Raw genomic sequence first — 14,181 nt, 5'->3', positions numbered from 1 at the left:
TGTTGAATCTGTAAGAATAGCCTGATTTTGGACAGCGAAAGTCTTGAGAGTGGCTTGTAAGTTTTCTTTCTCTAATTGATTTCTTACAGAGTGAATTTTCCTTTGTTGTAAGAAGTACATTTAACACTTATGCTCTTTAAATTTTTCCACTCCTTCACAATAACTGGTGCGTATAGAAATGTTTCTTTGTAGGTGACACAGTGGAAGAGTCAATGTTTAACACAGCTGCTGACATCAGTTTTAAGGACCATGCATCACAGCTGAAAAGAAATTATCTCTGAGATTAAACAAATCAAGAACTTGAGCAATGGAAAGAACTTTGCAATGTTGACAGAATCAATAGTAGATTGCCTTTTATTGCCTACTTATTTAGGACACATGGCACAAGGGCAGGAATACTTAACATACAGAGTGGACCGTGTTGTATGATATGACAGTAGACTATGAATATATAGCAGATCTGTAGCAGTGCACAATGGAACCGAGAGGCATACATTAGCTGTAATAATGTAGTCTGGAGTAGACTCTTCTGTAGACATGAGTAGTAAGATTTTAGAAATTGTGCTGTATAAAAATATGGCAAACATGATCATATATTGCTAAGTAAGTAAGTTGTAAATAAGTTGTTCAAAATGAATGGGTGAAATTTAAATGAAAAAAAAATAAAACTGCCCATGGATTCCTTTCCCACTGTAAGGTCTCTCTACACCCTGGGTAACCTAATATGTTGGTTACCTAGACTCCAGGGCTGAGAAAATATCTCCCAAAGGGGGTGTTCAATTTACTTTCAGAGTTTCATTACTTGGCCATATCTTTTTTTTTTTTTCTTTTTTCCATGGCAGTTCCTGACCCAAGCCTTGTACACTCTGAGTTGCTCAATCCTCCAGCCCTGTGCTGCAGCTATCAAATCATTAAACTGTCATGTGTTTTGCTTCTGTTTATGATACTGGACGTGCTCTTTCATGCAGTTTCCACATAGCAGAAATGTGGCTCACATGTTTGTAATATAGACAGCTGCCAGCCAGTAGGTTCAACAATATAATTAATGTGAAGCCAAGGGAGAATAAAGCAGCCATTGATCAGTGAAAAAGCTGCATGAGGAGAGGGAAGTTTTTTGGGGATTGAAGACCAAGCTCTTGTGCTGCTTTTATGTAACACCCATTATAGTGTGTGTGCAAAAGCTCCACCAGGCGCAGAAACTTTTTCTTCTTCTTCGTCTAGAATGCCGTTGTTGCTCCATTTATCAGGAAATGAACATAAATGCTGCATGGAATGCTGCAGTACAATGGAGCATGGGCACGCTGGAAGTGCACTGTCCATTGTTCTTATAATTCTTATGGTGGGAGAAACAGACATTTTCTTCCAATGCAGTATCTGTATGTTCGGATTTTAAACTTTGACTGAGTGCCATGATGTAGACTACTACACTACTCAAGGTAAGTACCAGGACTTCTTTACTATTAAGAATTGACAAGGCCCCTGATCCAACTATTGTCCTCATGACTGACTGCAGTCTTTTGAATATCAGGCAAGACCCCATTGAAAGCAAATGTCGATGTTTGTTTTGGTTCTTGTTTTGAAACATTAACTCAACAGCAGTGTCCATTTTGCACATACAGAGCTGCAGTTGTAATGATTGTAGGGAGAATTTAAATATTTGTATAATCTTTTTCAAAGTTAAATGACCCCCGGTGTTTTGAGAAAGAGTTTAGGAAGGAAGGGTCTTCTCCCCAGCCTATGGAGACACATGGCATAAGAATAATGATTTCAACTTCCTGCATGTCGGCCACATCTGACCTGTGACTGATACTCAGGCTATGTTCAGACTGCAGGCAAAAGTGGCCCAAATCAGATTTTTTTGGGGTTAAGTGACCAGGTCAGACTTCTTCAGAAGTAGTGTGAACACTCAAATCTTGCCCAGATCAGATTTTTTCAAATCAGATATAGACCACTACTAGACCCAGGTCAGATTTTTTTCAATGCGGCCGCAGTGTGAACAACCAAGGCGGATTTGATGCGACTTTTACTTCAATCGACATTTGTCACAATTATGCGCCGGTGGGAGTTAGCCCTAGACACAGACAGAAAAATGGAAAACTTGACTAGGCCTACAAAATGGAGAACAGTAATGGAGGAAGTCAATGGAGGGAGAGAGGTGTTAGACCTAATTAGTGTATGGGGAGATACTTAAATTCAATCAAAACTCTTTCTCTTCATTCTTCTCCTCCTAAGCACCTGCTCATTAATGTTACAGCTGCCATTACACAAACATTTTGAAACAAAAGCGAAAATGCTTAATTCCTCCATAACCTCCCTAACTTTAGCGCAACAGCGTGCTGCGTCTGATGTCATTGTTATTGTTCTTTTGCACATGCGGGTCACTTCGAAACCGCAAACCACAGTTCACACTGGAATCTGATATAGGCCACATTTTAAAAGCCAAAAAAAAAATCGTATCTGACCAAACAATCAGAATTAAGCATTAAGACTTGTGGTGTGAATGTAGCTGTTTAATTATTTCCATTTCCCAGTCAAACAGGTGCCATGTCATTATTTTTTACTCTGTGATGTTGTGCAGTAAACAGGAGAAAATAGATGGCACTCTGTGTTACTGGTCGGCCATGAAAGACATCAGTGAATAAATAGTTGGTGTAAAGTTCACTAAAGTGAGCACTGATGTGATTAAATGCATAAAGTTGAACCTATTCCAGACTGCTGGGTTAAGTTAATTAAAATAAAGTACATCAGCTCTATGAATAGTACATCATACTTAACTGCTTGTCTTGGTAGTTTGTTGTGCACATTTTCTTTCAGTGTCTGTTATTCAGAGAAAAGAAATAATAATAATAAATGCTTCATAACTAATATGAATGTGAAGTTATTGATATAGTTCTGAATGAAAGTGGTCCCTTAATCCTAATGGCTTTTGTGATCTTCTGACATTTCATCAGCTATAAATAAGCTCATATTTTTTATTTTTTTAAAATTTTTTTTTTTTTTTAATAAATAAATCTTTTTTTTTTTTTTTTTTTTTTTTTTTTTAATTTTTTTTTAATAATTATGGCGCCCTTTTTTTTTTTTTTTTTTTTTTTTTTTTTTGTTTTTTTTTTTTTTTTTTTTTTTTTTTTTTTTTTTTTTTTTTTTTTTTTTTTTTTTCATTCAACTCCCCCCCTCTCTTTTTTTTTTTTTTTTTTTTTTTTTTTTTTTTTTTTTTTTTTTTTTTTTTTTGCAGTTTAATCACTTCAATGACCTGATCTCCCACATGGCTGCTGTAAAAAGATCAGATATAAACTATAGTTAAGAAAAAACTATAGTGAGCTTGTTTTGATATTATTGGAGTAGTATTTTACATGTTGTGAGACTGCTGTGATTTGAAACTAAACAGACAGACCATATTGTCTGTATCTTCCAGCCTGCGGCTCAATATTTTTCTTTTTTCTTCTTAATCTCCATTCATAGTAGAATAACACAAAGTAATGCTGTCTTTCTCTTTTTTTTGTCGAAATTGTCAGGGGACAAAATTGACGGGAGTTTCATGCTTACGTTCATTGTCAGCAGCTCAATTGACCTGTTACCCGTACAGTGTGAGCATAAAAGTCACAGGTTCTGGCTGATGAAAACATGCAGTGTAAGTTGAAACAACGTACAAGATTCATAAAAATGCATTGTGTCTGCCGAGCTTTAGTCTTCTTTTAGGAGAAACTTAACACCAGGCTGAAAATCAGTGTTTAACTACCACTCTGAGGTGGAAGATTTGGAAATGTGCTTTGTTGCACCTGTAACCACAGCCAACAGTGATGTCATGGGATCACATGTTCACATCAGTGCAAGACGATAAGAAGTTTAATCACTGGAGATCAGCAAAAACAAAAAAATCAAGGGGATGTTAAGTCACTATTTAATATTATATGGGATATACAGGGGCCATCATGGTGTGCATAGATACTTACTGGCCACTTTCACAGCTTGTGAGTATTGCTACTCACACCACAGGATCTTTTTCTTTAAAAAAAAATTGGAGAAATTCTTTTAATTCTCTTTAAAAATTCAATCATATTCCTTTACTTCTCTCTCCTCTACAAAAAAAACAAAGATGATTGTTCTCTGGAGGGATTTTCAGAAGGCCTTGCCATATATATCATCAGGTAAACATTCATTCACCATGTGTTCTCATGGGTCCGGTACCTGTGCAGGGCAAGAAGGAGCGCTACCGCAGGTCCTTCATTCCTGCAGCAGTCAGACTCTTTAGTGTAAAGCATTCTAGCTTATTTGTACAACATAAGTACATCACTTACAATATAAAATTTTTTTTTTTTTTAAAAAAAAAAAAGTGGGGGAAATAAATTATTTTTTTTCATATAATTTTATAATAAATTTTTATTATATATTTTTTTTTTTTTTTTTTTTTTTTTTTTTTTGTAAAGAGAATATATAATATAAAAATTAAATTTTTTTTTTTTTTTTTTATAAAAAAAAAAAAAAAAAAAAAAAAAAAAAAAAAAAAAAAAAAAAAAAAAAAAAAAAAAAAAAAAAAAATATAAAAAAAAAAAAAAAAAAAAAAAAAAAAAAATTAAAATATTTTTTCTATTTCTTCTAATATTTTGTGTATATTTTTCCTAGGTCTAATTAATGTGTATTTGTCTTTTGATTTGTGTGAAATGTTTTGAGTTGCTGTAATAATGGAATTTCTTCTTGAAAGTCTATCTCATCTTATCTTATCTTTCTTCTTTCCTCAGTACAATAGCCCTTTTAAAGTTAACTCTCAGTTGACTGTCAGCTGAGCTGACTCTCATTTGATTACCCCCAAAACTTAAACACAGAGAATCACAGGCATCACCAAAATAAATACTTCTAAATCTGAAATGTTCATTTCCCACATGACTGTGGACCACTTTACTGAATAAGTACCTTTTATCGTTGATCACTGTCCTATGTTTTTTTTTATTTATATCAAACCACCTCTGTGCTCTGTAAGTAAGAGTAAATACAGTTTTGCAAATCTCAGTAGAGCTGTGCTCTCAAATAACACAAAAATGTTGTTAATGTTTCTCTTCTCTGGAGTGTAGCTTACCCAAATATGACTGCAAAAAGTGAGCCAAAGGGAGGGGCTAATCAAAGTTAAACATTTGTCAGTGTCATTATGACTAGGTACTATTGGGTCACTTGTCTTCCTGGAAGCGTTGGATACACAGTATTTGCGTGGGTAAGTTACCTGTAGGGATACTTCTCACTCAGTCTGTTGAAAAATGTCATGGTCTGTTGGTATTGTATCTATGTACTTCTTGTACCAAACAATTTTCTTAGATGTTATCCATGGAACCTTATGGATGTTAGTATTAGCCTCTGTAGTATATGGAAGTATTATCATTCACTGACTTTCAGTTGAATTATACTGTATCATATGTTATCATTTTACATGTTTTAGCTGTCCAAATGAATGATTAAGCACTACATGAGTTTGATGTCATGCAATGCATGGTGGAACACAGTGGTGGTGGAATCAGTTTGATTATTTTACTCTAGTAGTAGGCTATGTATGATTTTTGTCTACATTTGCCATATCATGATCCATAACAATATCAGGAAATATCCTTGGTCAAATCCACATAATGATTTCAACCACATCACTCAGCCCGAGCATCCTCACAAACAGTTCGTCTTTCAGTCTGGCAGAAGCGAGAGAAGGAAACACAGTTTCTGTTCTCATCATTTACCTGTTCTTTACAGGTTATTCACGGGTAAAAACACACAGATGTGGTCGGAATGGTACAGCTAAAGGCGTGCAAGTTAACTTCACTTACAGAACTAACAGCCTTTTTTGAGGCTCCTTTGTGATATTATTTGGTAAGGCCCCTGTCATGTTAAACACTGAATATAAGCTATGTTGTGTGATTATGCTACTTGGTCATGACAAGAAATGTGAAACTGACAACACAGTTAAAGTACAGTTGTATGTGTATAATAAAGTCTGGCAGAAACGAGAAAAGGAAACACAATAGCTGTTGCCGGTCTCATCATTTTCCTGTTCTTTCCAGAACAACAGTTTAATCTGACTACATGCCTCAAGCCCGGGGCTGTTACAGTATACTAAAGGCAATACCCACATTTCCTAAAAGTTACAGTGCAGTATAAGAAATTAAACATCGAAGAGCAGTTAAACATAAAAGCAGATAAAATACGAGATTACTTTTACTCTCCTTTTGCATTGTACTATTGGTCCCCCCTGGGACGTGTGTCTCTGTTTGCCACCCATTCTGGCGTGGAAAAAGTACTTTTATTTTAAAGTATAGTCGTCACTATAAGTCTTTGTTTCTCTATTTGGAAAGGAAAAACTTTGCAAAACGCTTTTGGTTGAATTCACACTTTTTGTAATTAGATTTTGATTAGTGATCTCATGTCAACCAGTTGAAATTCACACTTTGTTGTAATTGGTGATCTCATCTCAACCCGAGACCCTATTGATTTGATTGAGTGATCTTATTTCATTTCAACCTTAAACCCTTTGCTATTCGTAAAAGGCTGGTTTCTCAGTAAAACCCACACAATGAAATCTGGAACCATAAAAATAAAATAATACACATTAACAACAACACTTCGTTTCCTGTCCTCGTATGCACAACAATTTTGAACTTTTGAATTTTGGTCAGGAAAAAAATTTAAATAAAAATAAAATCATCATATCCACTATGTGGCTAATGGTGAATTTTTTCTCATGCCTCATTGAATGTTTACAGTATTTTATTTTAATGTGTGTGATACATTTTCACACACAGTTTGCTCAGTTATCACACAGGAAGTTCTTCATGTGGTAATTTGACCTTAATGTATTTGTCAAACTGTTCTCAAGGGTGAACTTTCATGCTCAACTATATTAAATTTGGTGATAATGGAGCCTCGATAGTGAAGGGAAATTGTTAACATGATTTTTTCTTTTTCTTTTTTTAAGTTGTACTTAAACGGTTCAGCAATTTGGGTTGCAAAAAAATCTCTGAAAGCTTAAATACAAAGGATCCAATTTGAACTGGCATTGGAATAAATGGCACAAATCAAAGCAGTGGATTAATCAAATAGTTGTAGTGAGGGAAGGTCTTCTTATGAATTCACTCCACAGCTGTGGCTTTTAATCCTGCTCCTCGGGACACAGAGTCCTGCTGGTTTTCATTCTAGTCATCCAATCAGGGACTCATTTACATTCTGGAAGCTGACCGAATGTTATTAAATGTTATCAAGTGTGGGGTAGGAGAGGAAATCAGCAGCACTGCAGGTCACTGATTCCTTTCTCTTAAGTGTAAAATACTTTGTTGTCTTTTTGTTTAGAAGGTGATAGCCTAGTTCGCCCATCCCCCCTCACAAAGAATATAAAACGCTTGGAATACACCCCAGCATGCCTTGCACCAACTGTGTTTGGTAAAAAAAAAAGGTATGCCTAATTTAGAGACATCTTTTCATACAATTTCTGGATTTTTACATATCTGCTGTCCAGTATCTGTGAGTGTCATCATTCTTACAACCACTAGGTGGGAGACTTGAACTTTATATTGCCCTTGTTGCAATAATATAATGTGATGAAGTAGAAGTTCTGACTTGTTTTTTTATTCAAAAACTGAACAAAAATCCAATGCTTCAAACTGTAGCCAAGGTTCAGCTAGTAAGCTTTCTAAATGTTGCAAAGTTTTTTCCATGTTGGAAAACTGATTTGACTTCTGGGTAAATCCTAAACTTGTGACCAGGTTCTGATCCATAATCCTTTGTGTTCTTGTACCAGCGTCACTATGTGCATGTCAGCACATTGAGGCACTGTTATTTCCTTTTCAGCAGATGTTACACTCATCAGTTTCTTAAATAAATTCCACTTCCCTCTCTTTGTGGTGAAACATGTCTTGTCTTCCTATATTCTGTGTGAGCTAGATGTCTAATATTATACAACCTTCTCATTTAAGGTAGCTGAAACGTTAAGATGGACAAACCAAAGAATGACCACCCAGCAGATCACAAGGTAAGCGACTCTAGGAAGAACTCTGAACAGGTTAGTGTCACCAACTCACTGAATATGCAATGGGAAAGCTCATATCTTTATGACTTTACAACTTGTGTTGTATCAAATTTGACTGGCTGGACAGATTGACAGTCCTGTCCGGGGTTATGGCTTTTGGACATGTTTTTGTTATTTGCTTGTTATGTCATACATTAACCAGTTATGATGGTAGTAGGCATGGACAGGATATATTTGTGAGCAAACTGCCCTTCAGTAAATACAGTATGTACATGAACTTTGTAATGTACATATTAACACATTTCTGTGACGTAATCCTGAATCCCGCTGTCACTTTGCGAAGCTTTGACCGGCTGCTGACACAGAGGCCCTCTCCACTGTTTGAATCTGTGCTTTAATCACATCGATATTAGATTTAAGTAATAAGGAAAAAAAAACTGTATTGATGATGTAATTAAGCGGTAACCTTTGACACACAAAATCATGGAATGATGTTCAGTAATATAAAAATAAAGAAAAATGCTATGATTCAGTCCTGGTTATCTTAAAACGTTACATTTAATATGTAGAATTATATGTTTGCAAAAATTCAAAGAAACATGTTTATTGTAGAGTAAAAGAAAATCGCCGGTGCAACACAAATGTCTTCTTACGTTATAGTTTTTTTATTTTTTAAGGTGCATAACAGTGAATAACGTTTCGATGTGGGATTACATCTTCAGCAGAGTCACTGTTATGCACCTTAAAAAATACAAAAAAAAACTATAAAGTAAGAAGACATCTGTGTTGGACTGGCGATTTTCTTTTACTCTACACTGTTTTGTCCTGCCCTGGTTGCACCGGATTGTTGTGGTCTGCAGAAGCACAGAGAACTCTCTCTTTTTTACTTAAACATGTTTATTGCTTTGTTCATTAGTGTCTATATATATATGAGTGTTAATGATGACTTTTTATAAATATGAACTGCATGCAAACATTAGAGTTAGAGCTTTGATTTAGCTGCCTGGGCAATGCCAGTTTTATTGACAGCCTCCTACTCATCAACGGTAAACCACTCCTCTAAGATAACACAGCCAGTTGGATTCCAATCTTCCAAAGTACGATCCTGGACTGCAGGTTTGAGCTGTGCCAACTGAGCAAGGTCCCAGCTGAGATATTTCTAAACATCTATTTAGTTACTGCCCCCGTCTTATTTGCCACACAATTGAGCCGACTCAGCAACACCACTATTGTTGGTGTAACTGTAAGTGGTACCTAATGCTTTCACTCTCATTGTTATCTTATCCTTTGCTTTTCTAATTACATCTACTGTATCGGTGTGTATGACTAAGGGGGTACTTTCCTTAAACCTGAGGAGCATCATTAACACTTAAATTCAAATGTGAAAAGCATTTATCAAACAGGTGTATATTTACCCACCTATATGTATAACTTTATTCATATCTTCCTACTTCCTCAGTAGGAATGTGATGAATAAAATGCATAGATGCATAAACTGCTATCATGTAAGAAATGTGTGTGTGTGTGTGTGTGTGTGTGTGTGTGTGTGTGTGTGTGTGTGAGAGAGATAGATAGAGGGACATATTTTGTCTCCATAAGATATAAGATAAGATTATGTCTTTATCTCCAAATACTTAAACATACACAGAATAAATAAACATGAATTTGTTGTACTCTTCCATTTATCTTTTGCTGGCTCTTAATTTTTTGTTATTTTCTTCATTCTAGCAGATGATTAATATATTATCTATTTTACATTGTCCCTATCTAACATTTCCTTTTTTGTCAATGTAGCTTATATAAAGATTAGTGGGGTTTGCCTTCAGTCTGGCTGTATCTTCATACTGTATCTCTCATTGGCTGACCAAAAGCAAACACCGCCACTCCCCCTGGACACACTTAGAAATGTCCTCATAGGATGTTTATCACAGAAGTATTTACAAGGAAAATAAAAAAAAATGTGCGCAAAAAGGTTGAAAATGAAAATGATCAATGACCAACAAAAAAAAAGAATAGCCAGTAGAAAAGAAATGGGACAGTAAAATACATTTATTTTGAATTTGATTAAATGCATAGATTTACTGCAACCTTAGCTAGTCAAAAAGCATATGAGACATTTGTATTAAATTCACAGCATCATTAATTAGGCATAATTAAATGATTAAGTCACATAACATTAGCTATTTGTGCTTTTGGTGTATAAGTGTTTTTGGACTAGAATATAAGATGTACAGAGCCTGCTCATAGCCGAAAGTGCTTAATTTAGTTCTTTAACACATTTAATTACTTACAGCACATTCATGCTCCCTAGAGTATGAACCCATTACATTAATACTTTCACCATCTTCTGGCCTAATTGTCAACTTTGACCACAGGATATCTAATAATCTAATTGGCACAGTTCCATGAAATTTCAGCATGTTTATTCTTCTGAAGGTATAAAAGGCTTGAATTTCATGACATTGTGGCCTTTTCTCTTGTGCTACTCATAACTTTATGATTTTAGCCTCTTAGGTACAATTTTATTTGCGTTGTATATGCTTCCCCTAGGGCATAATTAGCCAATTTGGAGATATCCGTTCTCACTTGCAGATGACATCCAGCTGTATGTTTCTTTTAACCCGGAAGAAACTGACAAAGTGTTGGAATTGCTTAAATGTTTGTCTTCCATCAAAGACTGGCTGGCGAACAACTTCCTACAGCTTAATGAAGATAAGACCGAAGTCCTTATTGTTGCTCCGGATACTACAGCTTCCAAGGTTGTTCAGCTTTTGGGGGTCCTTTTCTTCAGCTGTACAGTCCAAACTCAGAAATCTTGGTGTTATATTTGATCATAACATGTATTTTGATCAACATATAAAATCACTGACCCACACGTTTCTTTCAATTAAGAAACATTTCCAAACATTGTTTTGCCTCAGCAAGTCTATCTACAACTGGTCCAGAACGCTGCTGCAAGGCTGTTGACCAGGTCCAGCAGAATGTTGCACATCACTTCTATTTTATCCTTGTTACATTGGCTTCTGATCAAATTCAGGATCCAATTTAAAGTTCTTGTTCTGACTTATAAAGCTTTGCATGGTCAGGCCCCTGTTTATATCTCTCTTTATATATCTTTTGATCTGCTACATCCATACATTACTAACAGGTCCCTCAGGTCTTCTAACCAGGGATTACTGGTGGTCCCACACACTCGCTTAAATACTAAAGGTGACCGTTCCTTTGAAGTGGTGGCTCTGTGAAATGCCCTTCCTATTGTCTTACGTTCTCTAATCTCTGTTGATGCTTTTAAAAAGCAGCTGAAGACACACTTGTTTAACTCGCTTTTGTCTCATGTTTGTAACTTTGGGATTTAGGTTTTTAAACTTTTAAATGATTTTCATCGGTCTTTAATTTATTTTTCCTTGCTTATTTTATGTTGGATCCTTAATGTATTTTAACAAATGATTATCATGTGAAGCACTTTCTGACTTTGTCTGTAAAAGGTGCTTTATCAAATAAACTTATTATTAAACTTTTTTATCAAGTCGTGAGGCTGTCTGAGTAGCAAGATCTACATTATGATTTTTTAATGAACTGCTTGAGAGCCTTTATACTTTTAGCCTTGCAATGATTTCCTTTTGTACCTGCACTACCTATTCCCAGCATCCTTTTAATCTAATATTACTGTAGTCCTATGTCTTGGCAATGCCATTCACTTTTCTAGATGATCGGTTATGTGTCTCCTTAGTAGCATACCATTTTTGATGACAGCTACAGCATACTGTACATTTAAAGTCCAGTTATTATTCCAGTAAAAGCCCTTGTATGACAACTGCTTTTATCAATTTCCATCAAGTGTTCTTTCTTTGCTCACCCTATGTCAGTGCATGCATGTTGTCAATTATGCACTCAGAGGCAAAGTGAAGGGAATACCCCAGTTTCCTGGCCTAGATACCTGGGCCTATACTGAATTAGTTTGGTTTTGGTCCAATCTTGACGTTGATCAACAACAATGCGACTGCCACTGACAAGTCCTCTAACATGTTTGTGTTTGTAGCTTAGTATGAACCACCTGTGTGTTATGTATGTGTGCTCTCTCTTTAGCAGCCAATCACAGCCTGTCTGTTGAGCGCAGCCTTCTTCGGTGCCCTTGGGTCGTCTTTCATTTACGGCTACAACCTCTCCGTGGTCAATGCTCCTGCTTTGGTGAGTCAAACTGTTAGGTTGTCTTGCAGGTCCGCTCGTGGAGAAGCCCCAAGGATTTCTCTCCATTTGTTTGCACTACTAGAAAATCAATAAACATTTATTTAGATGGTGCTTCAGAACCAAAAATACACACGTTCACGAGTTTAAGGAAACTCAGTATACTAAACCCCATTACATAGCTTATTCATTGCTGTAGAGATGTCTATTATTTGTCAGTTAATAACTAGACACTGTGCTTTGTACAGAAGTCTTGAGAGGCAAGGTGAAATGTTGGCCAAAACCTAAAATATATCTCCTACATAATTGACTTCCATTTGTGTCGTTTACAGCACTTCTGCTTTGTGATGTATTTTTGAAATATAGCATGGATTACAGACCGTTAAATGAGCAAAGTTACGCTAAAGTGTATCCAGCATTACCTCTAGCACCACGGACAGCCAACAGATCCCTATCTGTGCAGCTCACTTAGAGAATTAGAGACATATTTCTAATAGTCATTTCTCATTAATTCAGTAGCTCCTGTCAAAGTCCCAGATGCTCTGCTCCTGCCAATGCAGCTAATTCACCAGTTTGTATGTTAAGCTTAAACTCAGTTTTCTACAGCTTCTGCTCGCAAGAACAAAAGCTGATCACTCCTCTTTCTTCCATTCCAAATCAGTTGGAAGGTGATGAAATACTGTTGGCTTTATGCAGTTAATGTTATTGTTTTATGAGAAATCAGATTTTCTGATCTTATTTACGCAGCCAGATTTCTTTGCTTTACCCATTTTGCAATTAGCTTTTTCACGTGTCTGACACAGACTTCATACAGAGGTAGGGATCACTGGAAAGATCATTTCTAGAAACAAAACATCCTGATATTCAACATATTTTAATATAAAGTGGGACTTAAAATGACACTTGACACATTTGCACCAGGACTAGTCTGGATCAACAGAAGTACATTTCCAGGATATTGCCTGAGGACCGACGCAATGTCCCTCATTGCTCTCTGTGTTTTGCCGTTCTCAAAATCCCTTCGCTTCGAGAAACAACATCAAGCTTCGAGAAACAACATCAAACTTAGAGCTTAAAGCTACAAGCTGAAAATAGCAAGTTTTGAAGAAAATTTAGATCGTGCAACAAGGCAGGCCTGCTTGGTTCTTTCAGTGAATAATTCTAAAGATTTACAAAGAATACGTTTACGTAATTTACTATCTAACTGGGATGTTTTTGGGACCGATTGGCAGGGATTGCTATGGACAAAATACACACAGCGATACACTGGTTAGAGCAAATTATGTTTAACCATGTGTCCAGCTAATTTATATAGCTCACGTTACTGTATTGTGTGAACAGTTAACTTTATTTAATATTGTATGTGGCGTTTTCTTTTGTGGGGTGCAAATGTTCCACCAAAACAAGTTCCTTCCCGAGACCATTTTGCAGAGCCACCGTTGCTGCATCCGGAGCTTAGCGCCAACCAAGACGATTGTGATTGGTTTAAAGAAATACCAACAACCCAGTGCGTTTTTTTTCTCCTATCCCAGAATGTATGTGTGGTGTAGCCAGATGTTACTCCACAGCGCTGTAGAGACAGGTCTGGCAATGCAAGACTACACCTGGACAAACTGTGCTCTAATTACAAAGCCTTTCCTCTCTTTGTACTAATGGCCCAAATGCTGTGACTCAAACACACGAAAACAGGAAGCAGCATAAAATGCAAAAATTGCCAAAATTATGGAAGATTTAAAATTCCTAAATTAAAACAAATCAAACAAAGAAATACAGTGTAATACAATACACATTGTTGTATGAATTTTCTTTTTATATATGCATTTGCTGTATCATTAAGTGAAAAACATGTTAAAAGCACGATTATTCAGGATTTTGTTAATAACTTTAATAACTGAATGAATTTACAGCACAGAAAACAAAGTGAAGAGGTGTATTGCATTTCAGTGTTGTTCAGCAGAGGGCAGCTCATGTCAGTGATGATAATGTATGCCCATGGCCCCGCC

General features: G+C 36.0%; 1 protein-coding gene across 7 annotated transcripts in view; it reads left to right on the top strand.

Annotated features, from left to right (window-relative positions):
- The window catches only part of slc2a9l2 (solute carrier family 2 member 9, like 2), a 100,023-nt gene continuing 85,842 nt past the window's right edge, over positions 1 to 14,181 (top strand). Inside the window, exons 1-3 of one of the 7 annotated variants that reach the window (XM_039797560.1) lie at positions 1 to 56; positions 7,941 to 7,996; positions 12,080 to 12,181. In XM_039797560.1, coding sequence (XP_039653494.1) covers positions 7,958 to 7,996; positions 12,080 to 12,181 — 141 coding nt within the window. In that variant the 5' untranslated portion in view covers positions 1 to 56; positions 7,941 to 7,957. Of the gene's footprint in view, positions 57 to 1,008; positions 1,437 to 5,109; positions 5,204 to 7,940; positions 8,027 to 12,079; positions 12,182 to 14,181 lie in introns of those variants that run through there. The other 6 variants (XM_039797555.1, XM_039797561.1, XM_039797559.1 and 3 more) reach the window with 6 other exon arrangements.

The sequence above is a fragment of the Perca fluviatilis genome, chromosome 4 (assembly GCF_010015445.1).
Source record: "Perca fluviatilis chromosome 4, GENO_Pfluv_1.0, whole genome shotgun sequence".
Classification (NCBI taxonomy): domain Eukaryota; kingdom Metazoa; phylum Chordata; class Actinopteri; order Perciformes; family Percidae; genus Perca; species Perca fluviatilis.
Note: the sequence above shows the minus strand (reverse complement) of the source record. Positions and strands in the feature narration are given on the sequence as shown.